At 47.7% G+C, this 21,815-nt stretch overlaps 8 protein-coding genes across 8 annotated transcripts; 4 read left to right on the plus strand and 4 right to left on the minus strand.

Moving 5' to 3' along the window:
* The first annotated feature begins 2,333 nt into the window (after positions 1-2,333).
* Positions 2,334-7,570, plus strand: EDB82DRAFT_60777 (uncharacterized protein). Its single transcript, XM_065610010.1, has 2 exons — positions 2,334-6,687; positions 6,738-7,570. The coding sequence occupies exons 1-2, from the start codon at positions 2,536-2,538 to the stop codon at positions 7,299-7,301; spliced, it is 4,716 nt and encodes a 1,571-aa protein (XP_065465672.1). The 5' UTR covers positions 2,334-2,535; the 3' UTR covers positions 7,302-7,570.
* Positions 7,571-7,838: 268 nt separating this feature from the next.
* EDB82DRAFT_471587 (6-O-methylguanine DNA methyltransferase) lies at positions 7,839-8,330 on the minus strand (the record flags this gene model as incomplete). Its single annotated transcript, XM_025730065.1, has 3 exons — positions 7,839-7,995; positions 8,040-8,163; positions 8,216-8,330. 3 exons carry the CDS (start codon positions 8,328-8,330, stop codon positions 7,839-7,841), a joined length of 396 nt encoding a protein of 131 aa, XP_025589227.1.
* A 1,356-nt stretch (positions 8,331-9,686) lies between these two features.
* Positions 9,687-11,951, plus strand: EDB82DRAFT_60871 (glycoside hydrolase superfamily). Its single transcript, XM_025730064.2, has 2 exons — positions 9,687-11,737; positions 11,816-11,951. The coding sequence occupies exon 1, from the start codon at positions 9,856-9,858 to the stop codon at positions 11,719-11,721; it is 1,866 nt and encodes a 621-aa protein (XP_025589226.1). The 5' UTR covers positions 9,687-9,855; the 3' UTR covers positions 11,722-11,737; positions 11,816-11,951.
* On the minus strand, positions 11,913-13,351 carry EDB82DRAFT_60923 (chaperonin 10-like protein). Its single transcript, XM_025730063.2, has 2 exons — positions 13,049-13,351; positions 11,913-12,999 (listed from the first exon to the last, which is right to left on the minus strand). The coding sequence occupies exons 1-2, from the start codon at positions 13,233-13,235 to the stop codon at positions 12,104-12,106; spliced, it is 1,083 nt and encodes a 360-aa protein (XP_025589225.1). The 5' UTR covers positions 13,236-13,351; the 3' UTR covers positions 11,913-12,103.
* A 663-nt stretch (positions 13,352-14,014) lies between these two features.
* On the plus strand, positions 14,015-15,277 carry EDB82DRAFT_60889 (uncharacterized protein). Its single transcript, XM_065610011.1, has 3 exons — positions 14,015-14,063; positions 14,111-14,466; positions 14,529-15,277. Exons 2-3 carry the CDS (start codon positions 14,274-14,276, stop codon positions 15,188-15,190), a joined length of 855 nt encoding a protein of 284 aa, XP_065465673.1. The 5' UTR covers positions 14,015-14,063; positions 14,111-14,273; the 3' UTR covers positions 15,191-15,277.
* A 15-nt stretch (positions 15,278-15,292) lies between these two features.
* On the minus strand, positions 15,293-16,167 carry EDB82DRAFT_471590 (Cyanovirin-N; the record flags this gene model as incomplete). The annotated part of the gene is made up of 4 exons (XM_025730061.1): positions 15,293-15,483; positions 15,535-15,680; positions 15,743-15,843; positions 15,904-16,167. 4 exons carry the CDS (start codon positions 16,165-16,167, stop codon positions 15,293-15,295), a joined length of 702 nt encoding a protein of 233 aa, XP_025589223.1.
* A 1,267-nt stretch (positions 16,168-17,434) lies between these two features.
* On the minus strand, positions 17,435-19,487 carry EDB82DRAFT_60951 (uncharacterized protein). Its single transcript, XM_025730060.2, has 4 exons — positions 19,443-19,487; positions 18,214-19,371; positions 17,743-18,161; positions 17,435-17,694 (listed from the first exon to the last, which is right to left on the minus strand). The coding sequence occupies exons 2-3, from the start codon at positions 19,346-19,348 to the stop codon at positions 17,770-17,772; spliced, it is 1,527 nt and encodes a 508-aa protein (XP_025589222.2). The 5' UTR covers positions 19,349-19,371; positions 19,443-19,487; the 3' UTR covers positions 17,435-17,694; positions 17,743-17,769.
* A 295-nt stretch (positions 19,488-19,782) lies between these two features.
* Positions 19,783-20,993, plus strand: EDB82DRAFT_471592 (uncharacterized protein; the record flags this gene model as incomplete). Its single annotated transcript, XM_025730059.2, has 3 exons — positions 19,783-20,275; positions 20,465-20,525; positions 20,576-20,993. 3 exons carry the CDS (start codon positions 19,783-19,785, stop codon positions 20,991-20,993), a joined length of 972 nt encoding a protein of 323 aa, XP_025589221.2.
* Between the last annotated feature and the right edge of the window lie 822 nt (positions 20,994-21,815).

Raw genomic sequence — 21,815 nt, forward strand, 5'->3', positions numbered from 1 at the left:
CGGTTGCTGGTGCAATCCGTGTTACATTGTCTGCAGAACGATACGTGTTGACTTTCAAGATAAAAGTGATGAGGCACCTACCTACCTATTCAGGTGCTATGAGCGTATGGTGGTATTCAGTCTAACAGAATAGAATATTTAATATGGTGGGCCGCTTTAACCGCCAGGTTGGTCGATATGGAATGAGCCAACAAGTTGACAACGCATCAAAAGTTGAGGGGTTCGAGGTCAGTTTACTTTGAAGAGATTTCCGACAGCACAACGGGCTGGTTAATGAGAATAATTTCCTCCACTGGTGGAATCGTCTAGTGGTCTTCCATTCAACGGTAACGTAACTGCCATGAAACCGGTCCTGTTTGTACCGTTCTTACATTGGTTTGATAGTAGACTCCATGGCAACGTGATGGCTTGCGGCCGCTAGTAACGACATGTACGCGTCGGTTGGAATCAGCCCAGCCCCTGGTTTATAATTAAAAGATATAAAATGGAAAGATCGGCTCGGGATATGAAAGGGGAGAGGCACTTGAGTTGAAAGCTCGGAAGCTAGGTAACTACTAATATTAGAGTGGTAGATATTTAGGTGGTTGGTTCTACAAAAAACAATTCAGTGAGAAAAAAAGGGCCTGATGAAGCGGTACAGAGACTGGGATACAACCCAACCTGGTGGGATGGATCGCCTCGCCTGCCCGACGTCCGGGACTAGGGACCTCACTGTAGAGTTAGCGTACCTTGACTTGTACAGAATTGGCATATAATGGGATTCATGAATCAGGATATAGACAATCGTATTTTAATAAGATGAGATGCTTGACTCTTGCGGCTTAATTGACTTGATGAAAGATTATCACCAAATATCATTCAGATTATAGGTAGGTAATAGTTAAGGGTCCAAGCAGATACTACAAAGTATTAGGCCGACAAACCAGGCCTGAGGGTTCCTGCCCACTACTGGTTGCGCGGGCCAGGTACGAGCACCGGGGATGACCCATTTAAAAGATGTAGTCCAACCAGTAGGCGCCATCTCCGTCACGATCTAACGGAGCTTGTCTCTAGCGTCCAATCCAAGATTCAGGGGTCAAGCAATCAGGTCCATTAGACGCGAGGTACCTGACAACGTTGGCCCAGCACTAATGTACCTCTAGTCCTTAGGGGCGGACTTGACAGCCTTTTGATGCCCCTAAACTGTGTTGGACTGAGTTGAATGGAAGCATGGAATACTGAACCCTCTTGCCTCTTGCCCCTGGGTGACAGTGCCAGTCTACTAATCTACGGGCCAGTACTGCTGCTGTAGTGGTGGTGGGCTTGATTCCACTTCAAGGCTGTGCCGTCCCTTTTTATTTTTTTCTCTGTGCATTTTTTTCTGCGACTCCTGAAAAGTGATTAACTAACTCCTCGTCCAACATCGCGACATTCTGTCCTTTCCCTCTCAATCATTGCATTACGGTCAAACTTCTCCCACCGCTTCGTTAGTTTCTTTCTGCGCTGTTTCCTTCCATCGACCGTCACTTTTATCTTAGCCTTTTCGACAAAAAGCCCAGACCCCTCCGCTAGCGACCCATCCTCGTTCCGCTCCACCGCTGCGCTGGAACGTAGAATTATCAATAACTAAGCACTCGACAACTGCCCGATCGCCCCTCGTCGGTCGCTTGTTTAATTACGCTCCCCCTACACCCCTGGTCGGGATAAACACTCGACAACCGCCTCGTCTTCGCTCATTGAAACTTCTAAGAGTCCAGCTATCGCACGTGAGACCCTCTGGAACACTTCGCGATCCCCTCATCAACGACGACTTTCCGTGCCGCTGCGATCATCTATGACGTTCTGAACGCCGACAGCTTCTCCCTCAGTGGAAGACAAGACCTTAAAGAAAGCCCTCTGCGGCCTTCTAAGCTGTTAAGCGACGTTCGTTTTTGCCGCCGTTGCCGACTTGCGATACCTGAGACACCGCGCATTTCGTCCGCACCTCACAAACAGCCATCATGGCAAGCTCACCCCCGGCCTCGCCGGGAGGAATCCAAAGGCCAATGAGTGCCATCGCCGCCAGAGCCCAACCTAGAAGTACCAGTAGATTGAGCATGTCAAGTAAGGCGGGAGGAGGAAGCAGAGCCTCAGATGATGACAGCCGAACCGCTGTCAAAGTCGGTATGTCAGCCATTGCCTCCAACATTTCGAGATGCTAACCTTGGTTCTTCCAGTCGTTCGAGTGCGGCCACCGTTAAAGCCGGAGGACCCTGGCTATGACCTTATTCCCCAGCGATTCCAGAAGCCCATGGTTCATACGACTTCTGATACCAGCCTTGCCATCGATTCACCTCAAGGTCGCAAACTATTCGTTTTCGACCGGGTTTTCAACACCGATGTGACGCAAGAGGGTATTTGGGATTATGTTTCCGACTGTATCAACTCGTTCATACAAGGATACAACGTATCTCTGATGGCATATGGCCAGTCAGGCGCTGGTAAATCATACACTATGGGCACATCCGGACCTGGCGAACAATATGATGAAGAGTTGATGGGTAAGTTGGACAAGATATGAACCATATGTGCTTGCTAACAAGCGCTCTAGGTGTTATCCCCAGAGCCGCAACTGCGCTTTTCGAGAAGCTTGAGACACCAAAATCTTCTGCCAAAGCGAATCGCAGTTCCCTTTCGCATCTCCGAAGCCCTCGAGGACACAGTCAGCAGAATACGCTTGGCGACCGAGAGTGGTCGCTGAAAGCAACATATGTTGAGATTTACAACGAACAGTTGCGCGATCTTCTCGTACCCGATACAACTCCAATGCACGAGCGCGTGAATGTCGCCATTCGCGAGGACACTAAAGGCAACATTATCCTGACCGGTCTTCGACAAGTCGAAATTAACTCAGCAGACGACCTCATGAATGCTCTCAACTTTGGATCCTCTATTCGGCAGACCGACGCCACTGCCATCAATGCCAAATCATCGCGATCCCATGCCGTCTTCTCGCTCAACCTCATCCAGCGCAAGAGCAAAACTGGCTCGGGACAGACCTCCGACAAGCGGCACTCCATGCCAGCCGAGGGACTTTCTAGCCAAGACGTTTCTATCACAACCGATAGTAAACTTCATTTTGTTGATTTGGCTGGAAGTGAAAGGCTCAAGAACACAGGTGCTCAGGGTGATCGTGCCAAAGAGGGTATCTCCATCAACGCTGGACTTGCCGCTCTTGGTAAAGTCATTAGCCAACTTTCAGCTAGGAACGCTGGGTCTCACGTTTCGTATCGCGATTCCCGACTGACACGATTGTTGCAAGATTCGCTTGGCGGTAATGCTATTACCTACATGATTGCTTGTGTCACACCCGCCGAATTCCATCTGAGCGAAACGTTAAACACAGTCCAATATGCTCAACGTGCTCGAGCGATTCAGTCCAAGCCGCGCATTCAGCAGACGGAAGAGGGCGATAGCAAGGCTATTATCGACCGTCTCAAAGCTGAGGTTGCTTTTCTGCGCGAGCAGATCCGCAGTGCCGAACATGGCGGAAGCCCCCGACGTAACGCGCCACTAACTAACGAGCGGTCTGATCGCCAGAACGAGCGTGAGGCAGAACTGCAGAACCAGCTTCTAGATACCCAAGAAAGCTATACTGCTCTCAGCCAGCGCCACGCACGACTTATTGCCGAGCTTGCTCGCGCTCGCGAGAACGAATCAGGCGCAAACCAACACGACGAATTTGCAGGCGATACCGCAGATGACCGCATCAACCGATCGAACTCTTTTGCGCAAGCCGTTGAACAGGTTGTGATGGAATATGAAAAGACTATACAGTCTCTCGAACAGTCTCTTTCTAGCACTCGCGGCACATTGTCAAATGTTGAGACTAACCTTCTCGAGAAGGAGACAAAATGTGCTTATGTCGAAACCATCAACAATCAGCTTCAGACCCGTCTGCAGAAGCTTGTCGACCGCGAGAACAATACCGAGAGCTACCTCCACGATCTCGAGGCCAAGCTGGATGGCCATACTAGTGGCGAAGAGAAGAACGCAACTATCGTCATGGAACTTCGTAAGGAGATTTCCCGTGTTCGAGAGAATGAGGCGTCGTGCGAGGACTATATTTCAACTCTAGAGGAGCGTCTGGCCGAGGCGGATCAAGATGCTGAGCTGATGCAGCGCGAGATCGATCGTCTCGAGCAGGTGGTGGAGCGGCAAAGAAGCTTGGGCAAGCTCGACTCCCTCCTTTATGAGCTTGACCAAATTCAAGATGGCAAGGAACCTGGAGCTGAGAATGGAACCGAAAACCGTGCCGACTCGGCCAATGGTATTGCGTCTCGTCGTGCCACGGCTGAGCATTCTCGAAACTTGTCACATGTCAGCCGCCATAGCCAGATGGAAGATCCCATTCCTGAAGGCGATGAGGAACCAGACCACTCTCGCACCAGGATTGGCACTGTCAAGGAGGTGGACGAGGACTCTCTACGACTTGAGAAGCCCTCAGAACATGAGCCTCCACCCAGCCCGGCTCAGTCCAAGTTTGTTGCTGATAAACTTGAAAATATGACTCAGGAGCTTTTCGACTTGCGTGTAGAGCACGAGTCGACTCTCAACGATTATGACTCCCTTCACTCCAAATACGAGTCAGCCATGCGCAGACTTGCCGAGATGCAGGACGCTGTTGACGAAGCCCGCCACGCACAAGCACAGCGCCAATCTGTAATCTCTGTTGCTACACCTACACGCAGCACTCGTCCCGAGTCCTTCTTGTCCGACACGAGGACAAACGATCTGAAGACTGGACGATCCTCATTTACACGATCGCTTTCCTCAGAGCTATCATCTGCGATGGACTCACCTGCTACTGCTGCGTCATCAAACGGCGACATTCTTTCTGATGACGAAACTGCTACTACTAAGCCTGCAGCGGCCTCAACAGAGAATTTGCCCAACGACGAGAGCGTCGAGCTTGTTGCCGAACTTGAACGACTCAAGTTCATGGCACAAGAGCGTGAGGCTGCCGAACAAGAACTGGCTGAAAGATATGCTCAACTTGAGTCTAAGCATAACGAGACTCTTGATATCGTCGAGGAGCTCAAGACTGACCTATCTCGCGCTCGTGTGATGGAAGCCACCTCGCCTCGTTCCAGCACTCCTGTCATTCGACGCAAGTCAAGCCAAAACCTGCTTGTTGTTGATCGTGCACAGCGCTCATTTTCATCATTGCGCAACATCGCTGCTGAGAACTTTGGTACCCACCCTGAGGCTATGCAGAGCTTTGAGATTAACCTGAACGCTGCTGTACATGAACTCCATGTGAGGAGCGAGCGAATCCAGGAGCTTGAAGCAGACGTCGCCGCCGCCAAGAAGGAGATGGAAACTAAGATGACCATTATCTCGGGTTTGACAAGAGAACGTTCAAGTCTGAAGGCCAGCCCTGTGGAGATGACCATGGTTGCCACACTACGAGATCAGCTCGAGCAGAATGAGAGGCAACTCACCGAGACCAGAAACGCACACATGGCTCGCGAGCACGCCCTCACAACTGAGCTTGAGGCTTTGCGTCAAGCCCTTGGCACTAAGTCTGGCACTCAACAACTCGACAACTTTGATCCCAAGTACGAGCAGCGCGTCGCCGAGCTCCAAACCGAAGTTGCTATGTGGGAGAAGAAGCATAAGGAAGCCCTCGATTCTATGGAAAACACAGAGTTCCAGATGCGAGGCACAATCGGACAGCTTGAGGCCCAGGTGGCATCGAACCATGTCCAACTTTCATCATCCCAATCTCAGTCAAACGGCGATAATGATGAGTCGACCACAGAGTCTGAGCAGCGACAACAAAATCTCATCGGCTTTTTGCGCCACGAGATTGATGAATACAAAGCTATCATCAACAGCAACGCTGCCAAGGTTGCCGAACTGGAGCAGGCTCATTCTGCGGCTCGGGCTGAGTTGGATGAACTCAAAAATGCACACGAGGCAGTCAAGCAGGACAACGCTGGTCAACTACAACTTCTCGCCAATCTTCAGAAGCAGATCGCCGCCTATGATGAGACTTCACAGAGCAATCAGTCGAGTCTCGATGAGCTGAAGACTCAGCACTCTAAGGCACTGGCTGATCTGAAGACCACCGAGCAGAAGGGCTATGAAGAGCAGGTTGAGGTTTTGTTGTCCGAGCACGCCGAGAGTGCCCTTAGACTTGAGACAGAACTTGCCGATGCAAGGGATGAACTCCACAGCGTGTCTACCCACGTTGCTAACGCTCTTGGTCTTGATGCCAGTGTTGATAAGCTGGCAGAGCGTATCGATGAGCTCGCCGCCAGCAAGAAGGCTCTTGATGCAGAGCAAGCTAAGCGAAGCGAAATCGAATCATCAGTCGCTGAGCTTACAACTATCAATGAGCAGATCATGAAAGACTTTGAAGATGCTAAGACGGTTCTAGCTGACATGCTCGACGGAGGTGCCGCTTCTGGCCCATTGGTTGAGCAGATCAGGCTTGCCAAGAAAAGAATGACAGATCTTGACGATCGAAGCAAGAAGAACAGCCGATTGGTCGAGGAGCTGGAAGAACAGCTCCAGAACAACTTTGATGAAGTCCAGATCACTAACAATCGTCTGAGTACTCTCCAGACAGAACGCAACAATAGATTGGACGAGGCCAACGCAGCCACTGCACGTCTGACAGCTGAATTGGATATTCTGAAGCATGATTATGCAGCTCTTCAGGTGAGTTTAGGCTGCATTAATATTTTACGGATTTTACTGACTCTGAACAGAACAAGATGGATGAAGTGGCAGCTGGCATTCAGCGGTCAAACTCCAACTCAACCATCCGCAAGAGTGCATCTCACGTTTCTCTGCCATCACCCCCACCGGCAATCCCACTTCCTCCCCTGCCAAATGGTGCCCAATCTCCCGTCAACGGCGCTCCCGGCTCTCCAACCGCTGGACGTCCAATGAGCAAAGATAACATCAACATCTCTCAAATCACTGAGGACCAAGAGGCCCGCATCCGAACCATCGAGAAGCACCTCACTGCAGAGCGCCAACTTACTCAAACCCTTGAGGAGGCACTCACCGATTTGGAGAGGCAGACCAAACAAGTTAAGGCCGATTGTGATGCCTGGAAGAAGCGTGCCGGTGAGCTGGAGGCAGAGGTCAAGGAGCTTAAGGATCGCCCACCTCCTGAGCCAGTCCAAGATAATCGTTGGAGTCTCCAAGCCGTTGAGGAGGAGCGTAAGAAGCGACAAGCGGCCGAAGCTGCTCGACGCCAACTAGAGGAGCGCATGAACGCCATCAACAAGGGCAAGAAGAAGAAGGGAAGCCTGAACTGCTTCTAAGGTGGCTACTGTGACGAATCGATTTTGCGATACGCATTGGAGCCAGTTGTGGGATACGTTCAGAACGGGGGGTTGATTGGGATGGGAGTTTTTTTTGCAACGCCTTTATGTGTCACCACGTTTTTGCTTTGATGTTGTTCACCATATTCCCCCTTCGAGTTTATTGTCGGTCTGGCGACTTCCGTCGGGCATCCCAAGTCGGGCATCCCAACCAATTTTTCAGCACTGGCCAGGAGTTTGGGAGGATTTATTTTCACTTGTTCTTTTTCTTGCCTCGACGAGAAATCTTGACTTATACGAGCGGCTCGATGCAAAACTGTCTGCTATTTGGGTTCTGCCTTTGTACATGTGTCATTTCTCTGTTTTCCCCTATCTACTTTTTTCCCTATAGGGAAGTTGGGTGGACTTTTATTGAAGGATGAGCGGAAGATGGGACGACTTTTATGAAGGCCCTAATTAGGGTCGCATTACATTACATACACGGGACCTTATTGTCTCAAATCGATAGTGGTAAATACTAGTTCAAAACCGTTTTAATCATTCGCTTGCTTCGTTCTCTTCTGATGGGAGGACTTCTGGAAACCATCCATACTGTGAAAAGTCTACTGAGTGCTCGCCGAGGGCATTTGTTTCTACCTCTACTCCTTCGGCTTCAAGAGCTTCGGCCTGTGAGCGAGATCCTCCTGGTTGAGATCTATAGAGTGAGTCATGGCCTTTGAGGCTGAGGAGTTGACTTACCTCGGTGATATTTGTCCTTTGGAGTTGATGACTCTCTGCCATGGTACATTGTCATGGTTGAAGTGTTGGGATGGATCAGCAGGGAGGTGTTTTAGGCAGACACCCACTTGACGAGGTCTTTGTGCTATATGATATCAGATTATGTAGGGGCTTGGGGTGAAGTGAAGTGAACTCACGGGTTCCTACAAGCGCGGCGATGTGGCCATATGTAGTGACCTTGCCATAGGGGATTTCTTGGACGGCTGAGTAGACAGCGTGGAAGAAGGCTTGTGCTTCGTCTGAACGGGGCATTATGTCGGTGTATTAAGTATTTACCAAGCGACTTCAAGATACGGTAATGTTGTGTATTTGTAATGGAGGAAGCTATTCAAGTCGTGATGCAAATTGCGGGGTATGTAATTATCCAGTTCTTGAACACAATTAGAACGGCGAGCTCAGTCCATGTGTGATCACAAATAAGTAATAACATGATTTGAAGAGCTGATGAATAGAGATGAGATCTATAAATTATGACAGCGATATACGTTTGGTTTGATCATATCTGCTCCAAATATTTATGACACTTCGCTTCTGGGTAACATATCCGGCTGCCAGATCATTGAAAGATGACCAAGATGTGATTTAAAAAGGCGACGAACAAGCCGTAAAAGCCTCTAATAATTCCCATATTTATGGAGATATCGTTAAGATATTGACTATCTACGATGATAGTGTAGTCCACTTGAAGACGTCATCAGGTGAGTGGTTCACATAGTTTATGGGTTGAGCCTCATGGTATCATATGCGAAAAGCGCCTTTCTTTACTCCAGATCTTTCAGTGATCCTTCTGCTCCCATGCCCTTTCTTCTTTAACTGATACCGTAGTTTCGCTACTTACTGACACCTTACTCTTTCGCTTCCTTACCCTTTGTATTTATCCCAAACTTCGCCCCATCTAGTACGCATGGGTTCTTTACTTGAGATTCTCAACTCAGGGTATCAGATAATCTAGGCGCTAAGAGCATAAGAGACGAAATTAGTAAACTAGTCTATGCTGTTTAGTCTAGGCTTTTAGGATATTTATTTTTATGCCCTAAATCTTAGAGGTTAATTTCTTTTACCTCCTAGCTATTAGCCTTTATAACCTGTGAAGGTGACTGTATGCAGGTTCAAGACACTCCTCCACATCCCGATACATCAGTCACGAAAGTGGCTCTTCGGCGAAATAATGCATGGGTAATTAATAACGGCTCTCATCATCGGCATTCTCTTATCTTGACTCTATTGGATCGCGTGTCTGGGGTACATATTAACTGGACCTCCAAATCACGAATTGGGAAGATCGTCACAATACAACGCCATCATCGTATCCTTCACAACCTGATATCGTCACCGACTTGAACCATAGAGCTAAAAAGACAAAAATAAGCTACCTTGAAAAGGCAATCCGTACTGATTTCTGGAGAATAAGTGGGAAGAGCTGAGAGTCCAAGGCTTAGGATATGACCGTTTGAACTTACACCCCGCATCTTCCCCGCGATCTTTACTCAATTAAACAGGTTTCAATCGGTCCGAAACCTGGGGATCGACTTATACAGCGGAATACATCGCGGAATTCATGACATGAGAAGGGAAGTGGACATACGATGCTGCATCTGAGCTGGGAGAGTCAAAAATACATCGCCTAAAGCTTGGTCTAAAATGCTGTAAATTGACTCACTAATTTCGTCTCTATACTCTCACTACTCTACAAGGTTTTCCCTAAAGCATATATATATCGTGACATATTCCGTATGATTTCATTCTCAGCCAAGTGCGTGTCTCTTAATCGCCTATCATGACACCCTCACAAGCTGTCCTGCAGTTGCTTTCTGCATCGCTGGCTCTCGGCCAGATGGTCTACAATGAGGCTGAGGGCCCTACAGAACGTCCTCAATGCAAAGCTACAGAGACACGAGAGCCAAAATACACATATACACCCTTCAGTTACACCCTTACTGAGACTGTGAGATACGCTACCTCGGTACCTGCGCCCACTACCACAACTACATACGCCGATCCACCAGAATCTCTCATCTCTCTCGTACCTTCATTGTCATTCACTACATGGGGAAAATGGAACCCCAATGCTACCACTAAAGCCTCAGACACGAATGATCCGTATGGCCAAGCTGCGTGGACTGCTTTGTGGGAGCACGCAAACCCTCCCAACTTTACTGAAACGGGTATCTTCAGCACTACCGTGTCGCCCACTCCCATTCCCAGCAGCGAACTTGTTCTGCCGCCGCGAGACTACTTCGGTCCTTCAGACTGCTACAACTTCCCAAAGAACTTTAGTTTTGGTGTTGCGAGCTCTGCAAGCCAGATCGAGGGTGCTACTGCTGAGGAGGGCAAGGCGCCGTCTCTTATGGATATTCTTATCCAGACTGATCGTGCGAAGGATTACGTTACGAACGAGCACTATTACTACTACAAGCAAGATATCGAGCGCGTCGCTGCCATGGGCGCGAAGCATTTCTCATTTAGTATTGCATGGACGAGAATCTTGCCCTTCGCGTTACCCGGTACACCTGTGAACCAGGAAGGAATCGATCATTATAATGATGTGATTAACTTCATTCTTGAAAAAGGAATGACGCCAGAAGTTACCCTGCTTCACTTCGACACTCCTCTTCAGTTCTTTGGAAGCAACCTCACAAAAGCTGCAGACAGGCCTCTAATCGGGTACACGAACGGTGGTTACCAGAATGAGACTTTCCAGGATGCTTTTGTTCACTATGCAAAGGTCGTCATGAGTCATTATGCTGATCGCGTCCCTGTCTGGTTCACTTACAATGAACCACTTCTCTACTCATACAATGCCCTCTCAGTATACAATGTCGTCAAGTCTCATGCTAGAGTCTATCGCTGGTACAAGGAAGAACTCGGCGGACAGGGAAAGATTGCGCTCAAGTTCAACAATAACTTTGGTGTCCCTCGGGATCCGAAGAGTGAGGTGGATGTATATGCTGCCGACCACTTCAACTCAATCCAACTCGGTCCCTTCTGCAATCCTATCTACCTCGGCCAAGATTACCCCGAGTCATTTAAAAAGACTTTTGATGACTTTGTCCCGTTGAGCGAGGAAGATCTCAAGTACATCGGCGGCACGGCTGACTTTATGGGCATCGATCCATATACTGCCACGGTTATCGCACCACCTGTTCCAGACGACAAGGACAGTATTCTAGAATGCGCATCAAACTCATCTTCTACTTTCCGACCGTACTGCGTCAATCAAACTACTACGACCGTCAACGGGTGGAACATCGGCTACCGGTCTTACAGCTACGTGTACATCACACCCACCTACCTCCGAAGCTACCTCAACTATCTGCACAACACATGGAGAACCCCCGTAGCTCTAACAGAGTTTGGCTTCCCTGTTTTCGGCGAGGCAGAGAAGGAGCTATCTGATCAGCTGTTTGATACACCCCGAAGCATCTACTACTTGAGCTTCTTGTCCGAGACTCTCAAGGCGATCTGGGAAGACGGAGTTGAAGTTATAGGAGCCTATGCGTGGTCTTTCAGTGATAATTGGGAATTTGGAGATTATTCTGCTCAGTTTGGGATCCAAACAGTGAACAGGACGACGCAGGAGAGGCGATATAAGAAGAGTTTCTTCGATATGGTGGATTTTATGAAGGCACGTGGCGTGGAGTGAGGGGTATCACGTGAGAGTGAGTGATTTTATCATGAATAGCTAGATCTTAAGTTAATACTCATTTTCTGACATTAATTGGTGATCCTCTGCTCAGAGGCTGTTGTTGGGTGTGTTTGGTGAGATGACCACCACGATGGCTTCACGTAAACCAGTGGGTCCCTTTTAGAAATTTTATCCATCTTAGGGTTTTTTTCGTCTCGTATTTTAATAATTTAGACTCGAAGTTTATGATGATGCCTTTGTGTTGAAGTAGTGGTATTTAATTTACGGTCAATGAAGAAATGGTTGTTGTTTGCCAATGATTATTCTATTTGGTCATTCGTCATCGCTATTGTACAAGTGTATCTCTATCTCTATCTTGGTATCTCTAAAATAATCGCATTTACTCAATGTTCTTCTGGTTCACGAGAACGTATCGGTATCGAGCCTTGCCCTGCTCCATATCGATAATAGCCTGGTTGGCGTCCTCCATGGGTCGCTTCTCAATCCAGGGCTTGACGTTCTTCTTAACAGCAAGCTCAAGCATCTCCTCGATATCGGCGGGAGAACCGATGAGGCTACCGCTGAGCTTGAAGCCACCCTTGATGAGAGTGAAAGCGTTGACGGGAGGGAGCTCACCAGAGTCGGGGGCGCCGACCTGGACAAAGTTGCCGCCGTGGCGGAGGAGCTTGAAGTAGTCGCTGAAGGGCATCTTGTTGCTGGAGACAGTGCAGACGATCAAGTCGACGGTCTTGGCGTACTTGTCGGCCCAGCCCTCATCATCGTCGGTGGCGATGTAAGAGTCGGCACCGAGAGCGAGAACCTCATCCCTCTTGGAGGCCTTGCGGGAGATACCGACGACCTTGTCAGCGCCGAGAGCCTTGGCGAAGAGGACACCGAAGTGACCCAGGCCACCAACACCGACGATACCGACAGTCTTTCCGGGACCGCAGCCGTTGTTTCGGAGAGGAGCGTAGACAGTGACACCACCGCAGAGCATGGGAGCGGCGATATCAGAGGGGAGACCCTCGGGAATCTTTACGACGAAGCGAGAGTCGGTACGGTTGTAGTCGGCGTATCCACCGTAAGACTTGCCAATGTCGTCGGGGTAGACGGAGCCGTAGGTGCTGACCATCTTGTCACAGTAGTTGAATCGGCCGGCGGAGCACTCAATGCAGTCCTCGCGGAGGCAGCTGCGGGCCTGGGCACCTACACCGACGCGGTCACCGACCTTGATGTTCTTAACGTTCTGGCCGACCTTGACGGCCTTGCCAACGATTTCGTGGCCAACACAGCAGGCTGTTTCTGTTAGTATATGCTCAGAGTTCAAGACGTTGAATTGACTTACGGAAAGGTGTCTCGCCCCAGCCAGATCGGAGAATGTGGAGGTCAGAACCGCAGATACCGCAGTGAGTGATCTTGATATCGACGTCGTTCTCCTCCCACTTCTTGGGCTCGAAAGAACCCCATTCCATCTTTCCGTTGACGGACTCAGCGTCACGGCCCATCCATCCCTTGAACTCGTATTCAGCCATTGTGTATGAGTTAGTGTGTATGTTGTGAGACTTGTATATATAGTTGAGAGTGGTGTGTGTATGTAAGAATTGTATAGGCTGATGAGAGAGTTGAGTATGAGTAATATGATTCAATTAAGATATACAAATTATCTGGGAACTATAGCAACTCTTTATATATAATTATCATGACTGCCAGACTGTTAGACTTTTTCTAGTCCATCGTGGAAATTCCACAAGTAACCAAGGCAAGACAAAGCTCGGATCCGATACTCCACAACGTCATAGAAAAAAAGTATAATAGTGAATTTATCAGCATTAAGATCTGGATATAATCGGAGTTAGCATGGCATAGCGCAATGTTGAGTAGAGCAAAAAAAGGAAGCCATCGCCGTTGGTCAGAGTGTCCTCGTTTGCCCACTAATCATCAACCAAAGAGAAAGAGGAAATTGGGCCGGATGGGGAATGCATGTCATGTTCAAGGAAGAGAAGCGGGTCGCCACGAGGTTTTCTCCATGGTAGATTCATCGGTAGTTGTGATGAATTACGTAGACCATAATTCTGGAATATCCTATCTATGGATCTAACAGAGGCAAATTATGTACGTACTTTGATATGCGACAAACAGTTTCACCTATCAAAATCCAATCAAAATAAAGGTCTGACATCAGCATTGAGTGTCCATGTCGAAGCATAGTTGCTGGGATCTTTGTTCAGACTTTTCGGTCTATTGATGTCAGCAGGTTGCATTAGCTTCATTATTCCCACATGGGAGATCCACAGTAGTACTTAGATCTTATCAATTCGGAAGAATATTGAGACATGAGACGATTCAATTTGATGGCTCGGGTCAGTAATCAGCCATGCAGACTATTCTTAGAGTGCTGACCGACAAGCCTATTTTACTTTTATCGACATTTCTCTTTCTTCCAACTCGGAGTTTACATACGTTTCCATGTCAGCAGAATAGAGACGAGAAAAAAAACTTGACGCAATACTGGGACCACTTCACTTACTTGTCAATCGCACTCTGTACGTAAGAAAGCCGTCTCCTCCGGAATGGCCGAACCAATGCCGCAGCAACCGCAACAGAGATATCCGGATTTGCTTACCCAACAACCTCCGATCCTCACGCGGCGCAAACAATGCCGCAATCTATCGGAGCCGAGAGACCCAGAGGATGATTGGATGGGCATCACTGACTCCAGCGACAGGAGGAGACGACAAAATCGTCTCAACCAAAGAGCTTATCGTCAGTCAAACCACTCACCGTATAATCAAAAGGCGGTATATCATGAAACTGACATTGTCAAGGCAAGCGGAAAGCTCGGGATAGTACCCACGATGACTCGGCAACAACCTCTGAAGGTATCCTCATCTTGCCGACACCTCGCGACCGTGCGATAGCCTATGCTTTCGTGCAACTCGTCCAGGTGCAACACAGTCTCAATTCTCACCGTCCTGCGATACTACCCTCACTTATTCGTCTTAATGCCGTTAATGCCGTCTCAAACAATGCTTTACACATCGGTATTCCACTTGAAGGCTTATGCTGCGACGATGTGACGTCTCCATGGAGCATCCAGACTTTTGGTCCTCTAGAATCTACCACCACTCCTCTCTCATGTCCTGAGTCTCTATATCCCACCAAGCTACAGACCGAGATTGAACATCATCCTTGGGTTGACCTGCTACCCATTCCGCAATTAAGAGATAATATGCTAAGGGCGTATACGGGCGGTATTATCGACGAGGATGAACTGTGTTTTGATATCCTTGGAGTTACGTGTAGTCAAGGCTTGGACGACGCATATCTTATTGTCTGGGGAGAATCACACAATGCAGCAAGTTGGGAGGTGAGCGTGGGATTTCTCAAGAAATGGGGATGGTTATTGAAGGGTTGTCCTGAGTTGGTTGAGTCTACCAACAGATGGCGACAACAGAGAGGTGAGTCGACACTGGATATTCTGATCTGATAAAACAGAAGACCAGAAATGTATCCATTGAATTGAGGTGATACGCTCCTCAACGCAATTCTCCAAAATAACCCTGAAAAGGGCAACGATAACTAAACTGTCTTAAACGAATGTAACGAAGAATAATACGCAAATACCCCCATCATACGCTCTACTGCCAGCAGTACGCCTCCATGCCACTGTCATTACACTTGATCGAGAAAGGATCATTCGAAGGTCTTCCGCTGCAAACGTCTTTGATCCCCAGTTTCCGTGACAGTACAGGTACCCGTCTTGGGCTCCAATGGCAACGTCTGAATATATGTCAGCATAAATTCTCGAACATGAAAGGGAGAGCGTCTTACTCAGGTCAATGGTCGTTCTCTTTAAACGTTCCTTGATGTCGGTCCATTGAATGGTGCCCTTGGGTAACTTGGTCCAACAGCCACAGTTGAACCAACGGCCGTTTTCTCTGATGTTGCATTGGGTGCAAGATTCATGAAAGTTGCCGCTGTTTCTTAAGTATTAGCAATCGTCTCCAAAGATATTCACACGTTGAGACTCACTTTTTACCCTGGTATAGCTAGCTCTTCGTCTAGGTTGACGAGACATTTGCCCAGTTCCAGCCAAGTACAAATGTAGTTCCCGTTCTTGTCTAGGCATTCAGCCACAAGCTAGGGAGACTTTTTATAGCCGTTGTGATACCCGTTCTTGTGCGGGTTCTTGTCGTCTACCTTGGCGAGGTAATAGCGGACGTTTTTGTACTTGTCAAGGAAGCCGCCCATCCTAAAGCGGGTCTCTAGCTTGGATCTGGCCTGGATGGCGGCGTAGTTGGATTCCCAGTAATTGTTGGAGAGAGTATGGGATGTGCCATTTGTGTCATTGAAGGTGATGGTTGGGTTGGGTTTCCCGAATTGGGAAGAGAAGAAGAATGGTCGTTCAGGCTCGGTAGCGAAAACACCGAAGGTGAAGGTCAAAAGAAGTAACTTGAAATTCATTGTAATGAGTGAAAATTGTAGTTATTTAGCGAGTGAAAATGTTGCCCAGGATTAGGATCTCATGGGCTCATGGTGCTTCTATATAGACTCGTCGGGAATCTGTTCAGGATATTTGGTTGAGATAGCCGACTTGTTCAAGACAAAAACTCGCGAGATGAAGCACAGACTCTTGGAGTCTCTTTGGTGGGATTTCAAGTTGGCCAAGTCCTTGAGTTGATGAGCAAGGAAATTGCTATTTTCGAGGTATTGAACAAAGACGATAGGAAACACGACATTTCCATCATTATTATACTTTCTTACCGAAATGGGATTCTATAGGACATGCATCAACTTGGCGGTCCAGGAATATACTTATACACCAAAGAGATTGTCGCACAGAGCTGGCCCGTATGTTACTCGCAAGACAAAACTTGGGACATCAATAGAAATATCAGAAAGGAACCCTTTACCTGGTTCGACACGAAGCAGTCATCATTTAGCCTGCATCCTACTGAACATGCCAACATACTAAAAATAAATAAACAACTTCTATACATATCTATTTTTTGAGTTAGTGAGAGGATTCAACAAGCCGGTACGTTGTGTTATGTTCTTGGGCTTGGGAACAAAAAGTGCTGGCGATAGTGGCAAAACCCCCCCCCCCCCCCCAAAAAAAAAACATACAACACCGGGGATTCGCTGGTCGTCACCGACCCAACTACTAATCCAGCGCTTCGCAGCTTATCTATGGGAGAGCGGACGGGATCCCGAGTTTTCTGCGAGCTGTGGTCGTATGTGCTAGAGAGAGCAAGCAATTGCGTCTATATTCAAAGCCAATATTCAATTGTGGGAAATTTATCAATATCAGAACATGGCCGATGTCAACTACAGCTTATCAGCAGACGCTTGACAAACTTGTCAGCAGCACCGATAACCCTCATTATATTCTGATCTATTTCCTATCCCTACATATCGTCTGTAGGTTCTTCTGACTGAAGGCGCTCCTGGAAACTCTACTTAGAAGGGTAGCCAACCTAATATGGCCCTTCGATGTCTCTCTTATTCTTCATGAATGGCAATGCTGTCATTAACTCTCCATTGATCTAGACGCCCCGCCCACGCGATATTTTTAACACGGACAGAATTACCAGTCGTCTGAAGATGTCTGGCTGTGGCATATATGTCAGTCGTCCAGAAAGTCATTGGACAATGTCCCATACGTTTCGTTCTTCCCACCGTTCTCGATCCACAAGATCATAAAGAAAACCGCCATTCGGATGCGGTTGACAGAACATTTGCTTGCACAGTTTGTCGACTTATTTTTCTCAGACTTGACTCCTGTGGGCGAGCTCTATTGTACCTGAGGAGGGCGAAAATGCTTACTTGGGATGAAGATCACCCTCATCCACATCCAATTCTCATAAATATACTCTTGGCATCCCATTGCACATCATCGGCGTTGCCGAGGATAATATCGCCATAGCTATTAATATTCTAAGACCGATACAACCACTTGATACCTAGTCCAAATTTCTAAGATCCAGTGTGGTATGTGTCTTTTTTTCTTTTTTGGAAGACTTTGCTGACTTTATGCATGGTATTGACAGACATATCATCAAACCTCTACCTCTTGCGTTGTAGTGGGGGAAACGGGGCACGAGGTTCCACGAATATGCTTTGGGCAGGTTGAGGAATTGTCCCCCGTGGGAATTTGTCTTGTAGAGAGTCCTCCTCTGAACGCACAATCGACTCAAGTGTCGGTCTCAATCCTGGTGCATTTAGCCTTGGTAGAGCGGAAGAATGTGGCTCCTGCAGATCACCCTTCAGCTGATTAACAGCTAGACTTGTGGCGAGGAAAACTCGGTTTGTTCTCATCTGCCGTTTGATGCTCTCAAAGGTGGGATGAATAGGCATCACCTGGGCTTCCCCAAACGCATCCACGGAGACAACATGCCCATACAAGCCCGAAGTCTCTGTATCTACCACCCATAGACCAGAATCGCCAGGGCATAATGCTTGAATTAATGTTAGAGGTAGCAGCAATCATACATAATGCTGTATACTTACAGGAGCCATCCTTCATAATAACATCATGACTATCAATGAATGTCGACCCAGGGGATATCATAAGTGAAGAAGTATCGAAGGACAATTCGGCGATACAAGGTTTTCCTTGTTTTAGCACAAAGACTTGCTTTGGGGGGGCTGTCCAGGGAGGATACTCGTAATGAAGGGTGATTTCTGGTTTGTCATCTTGAAAATTAGAATCTTGAGGCTGTTCATTTGGAATCACTACATTCGGCAACGCATATTCCTGGTTGAGGTCTACGAGTGCCCAGTCGCAGTTTCTTCCTGATTGGACACTGAAAGAGTCACAAACAACAGTCCCAATACTGAAGTTTGTTCGCAGAAGAACGTCATTATAAGTTCTCTCGATATCGGAATGTACCGATTTCGAAGGTATCACCGATTTGTCTGTAGAGGTGTCGTCGCTGTCTGAATCTTCTTCTTCTTCCGACGATGATGACCCATAAGCTTCGTACATTTGTCGCTTGTCAAAAGGCTCCCCTCGAATTCTCTTCAATGGATGCCCAGCTATGAGTCCATACAAACGTGTCTGGTCGGTTTCAACAACGATAACCCCACCGAGAGTACAGCTGACGAATTTGCCACCCCCGCTCAATTTAATAGACATTCCACACATTGTCTTGTCGGGAAGGGAGTCGGAAAAGACATCTATCGCGTCGTCGTTCGCAACTTCCACAGGTGGGTTGTTCAAGACCAAGACTCGAAAGTCTGGTAAAAGCTCTTCTTCCACGTGCTCCTGTGCAAAGAATCTTCTGACTTTCTTTGCGACCCTCTTTTCGCACTGGATGTCTATGTATAGTGCAGTGTTCTGCGAATCAAGGCCTAGATGTCTGAGCTTCATCGAAATGTTGCCAGGGTCCTTCTTCCTTTTCGAGATGGATTCGTAAAGCGACTGGGTATATAAAACCTTTATGTCTAAAGACCGATCTTTGAGCCGTTGAGATATGGGCTTGGGGAAGTATCTCAACCGTGTTCCGTGCAACGTAAGACCGACAGGTTCGTGTTGCGAGATTGGAGCTGTATGTTCGGGTGGACTGGGTTCTGCTAACTGTCCTGCATCTAGTGTATTGCCAAATATAGATACTAAAGGTAGAGGAGCCGTGAGTCTCGGCATTGATAAGTTGCGATGTAGCTCGCCTGTGCCTGCCATATCTTGAGTAATGGTCTGGGATATATCTCCCTGGCGTCCTGCCAATTAGGAAACGAACCTCTGCTGCAAATGTTCAAAAATCGCCATGTCCAATTGAGTTCAATGTGGGATACCATGAGCAAGGGGGGCTTTAAAGAAAATAATGCAGCAGAGGAGCCATTACGATCAGGCTGGGAGAAATGTTAGGGGAGTTCAGCTTGGCTCACGTGGGTTGTCAGTACCCAACACTATATATAAGCTGCATGTGCATCGCCTCGACAAGCCATGTTACGCATCAATTTCCCTGCTCGAGGCTCTCTTTTAGGCGTTCTACTAGGCTCTCATATAACGCGCCATTGTTTATTTTTGAGTACTTTACAACGCTTATCGTCCCTGCGAAATTCATTTGCATCACGATTATGAATGCGAAAATCAGTAGCGACCTTAGCCAATACTCTGCACTTCAGCTCGCTATCACTTTGTGGTCATGGGACGTCTGTCGAGACTGCACAGAGGAAAAGAGAGTACAATGCGAGAATCAGAATTGCCTTGGTAGCCGAATCACTCGAATCCAACGATACCTGAAATACTACGAAGCTGTTATTTCAACATATATCGATGCAACTTCTACGTCAACAAGAAACGTTAAGACCCATTCGGATATATTTACAATCATTTCTATCCTCAAGTCGCATTCGGATGCAACATTATCAGAGCTTCGCCAACTAGCTTCTCCCAGCACCAACACCAACACCCAAGCCGATGCAATTGCAATTGGTGTCAAAACTATGCTCATGATTGATCCTTCAGCCCTCCATCGTTCATCCGACAGGCTAGAAAAGGGAACTTTCCGAGTGCACTGGAAAGAAGACGTACCCCTTAGTAAATACATCCAGGACTCTTTTCCAATTGGTAATCACAACGTCCTCAGTTACCACACCAGCGAGTTGTTTGCGGATACTAAGAGGCAACTGAAGGCTGTCAACCTCAAGAGATGACTCAAAATTACTATCAGAGCGACATCGGACATACGGAACCATCTACTATTTGACAGGAGAAATGGCGTCTTAGAGATTTATCACTATACATCTTTTCTCAAAGAACAATTAAGAGTTACCAGAGATCTCGGCGACTGTTCTAGCCCGTCTTCATCCCTTAAAAAGTAAGTTGCAGTTCAATCCTACCAACTGAACCAGACTAAGACTTTGATAGGGGCGTGCTACCGCGTCAGCTAGTCCTCGAAATCCTAGACTCCCTTCAAGGGACTCTTTTCCCGCTGTCCGATCCTAAATCCAAGAAACTTGCACGATCACTCATCAAAAAGTGCTCTTTTGACCCGGATATTCTCAAATTTGAGGTCAGCTCAGTTAGGCGCATAGGCGAAGAGAGTGTGCCTTATGTCTATTTGGCTGATCGCCTCGCGGATCTGTATAACGAGCTTCAGACCCCGCGGCCTCGTAGTTGGCTTCAACGATCTATGCAAAGAAAGAGTGGAGCGAGACATGTGATGATGGCGACGCTGATAGGAGTGGTATTTGCCATTACTCTGGGGATGGCGTCTTTAGCTGTTAGTTCATACCAGACTTGGATTGCATATCAGGCGTGGAAACATCCTGTTGAGCCTCACTAGTATTGAGAATAGTGTCTGGGAAACGCGGATGTCAGATGTATATATAGTAAAATTGGGTGATTGATTTTTATCATGTTCGGCTATAATCACCTCCCTCAACTCGTTCACCAATCTCTCTCAGCTCGCCCATTAAAACAAAATTATCTTCCTGTCCTCTTTGGCAACCATTGGACTACTGTTCATTTTATGAACATCTGACCTCTGCATATCTTCATGTGCAGGGTAATAGTAATAAGTATCCTCTGTCATCTGGTCAGCTCGATCGAACATAGTGATTCAGTGGTTAACCTACTGAGGGTTTGCTTCCTGTGTCGGTACAATACGCAATAAACGCCCAACGCAATAAGAGATACTCCCAACACGGAACCAGCAACAGCACCACCAATCACTCTGCCAGATGGTTCATTGCCCTCAGTGTTCCTTGATCATCTGATCCTGAAGTTGAACCAGTTACGGACGCAGAGGGTTGCATCACACCACTCGCTTTGTCACCACACTTCTCTCCCGTCTCTTGATCAAATATTCTTACAACGGCTCAAAAAGGCCAATACAACTGCCAAGATGTTCAACCACTATGTTGGACAAGGGCCCAAATTAAGTTCCCACAGGCAGAGATCACAACAATGGCCCCAAACAGCAATGGGCCAATTCTGACGGACACCACGATAAAAAACGTGGTGGAAGACAATCGAGCAAGGCACAGTCGCAGGAACAAGAGTCTGCCAACGAAGACTTGTTAGATGAAGAATTGTCAGACAAGGCAATGGAGGAACTTGGAGAGTCCGACTCGTCTCGTCTCAAGTCACCAGCCCCAAGCCAGGA

The sequence above is a fragment of the Fusarium venenatum genome (genome assembly GCF_020744135.1).
Source record: "Fusarium venenatum strain MPI-CAGE-CH-0201 chromosome Unknown EDB82scaffold_1, whole genome shotgun sequence".
In the NCBI taxonomy this organism is placed as follows: Eukaryota; Fungi; Ascomycota; class Sordariomycetes; order Hypocreales; family Nectriaceae; genus Fusarium; species Fusarium venenatum.

What these genes read in the sequence shown, in the direction of transcription:
- EDB82DRAFT_60777 (XM_065610010.1), top strand. Translation starts at nt 2,536, where the DNA reads ATGAACCATATGTGCTTGCTAACAAGCGCTCTAGGTGTTATCCCCAGA. An exon ending in ATGATTATGCAGCTCTTCAG is followed by an intron (nt 6,688 to 6,737) that starts GTGAGTTTAGGC and finishes GACTCTGAACAG; the next exon opens with AACAAGATGGATGAAGTGGC.
- EDB82DRAFT_60871 (XM_025730064.2), top strand. Translation starts at nt 9,856, where the DNA reads ATGACACCCTCACAAGCTGTCCTGCAGTTGCTTTCTGCATCGCTGGCT.
- EDB82DRAFT_60923 (XM_025730063.2), bottom strand. Translation starts at nt 13,235, where the DNA reads ATGGCTGAATACGAGTTCAAGGGATGGATGGGCCGTGACGCTGAGTCC. An exon ending in CTGGGGCGAGACACCTTTCC is followed by an intron (nt 13,000 to 13,048) that starts GTAAGTCAATTC and finishes TAACAGAAACAG; the next exon opens with CCTGCTGTGTTGGCCACGAA.
- EDB82DRAFT_60889 (XM_065610011.1), top strand. Translation starts at nt 14,274, where the DNA reads ATGGCCGAACCAATGCCGCAGCAACCGCAACAGAGATATCCGGATTTG. An exon ending in TCTCAACCAAAGAGCTTATC is followed by an intron (nt 14,467 to 14,528) that starts GTCAGTCAAACC and finishes GACATTGTCAAG; the next exon opens with GCAAGCGGAAAGCTCGGGAT.
- EDB82DRAFT_60951 (XM_025730060.2), bottom strand. Translation starts at nt 19,348, where the DNA reads ATGCCGAGACTCACGGCTCCTCTACCTTTAGTATCTATATTTGGCAAT. An exon ending in TATTATGAAGGATGGCTCCT is followed by an intron (nt 18,162 to 18,213) that starts GTAAGTATACAG and finishes CATTAATTCAAG; the next exon opens with CATTATGCCCTGGCGATTCT.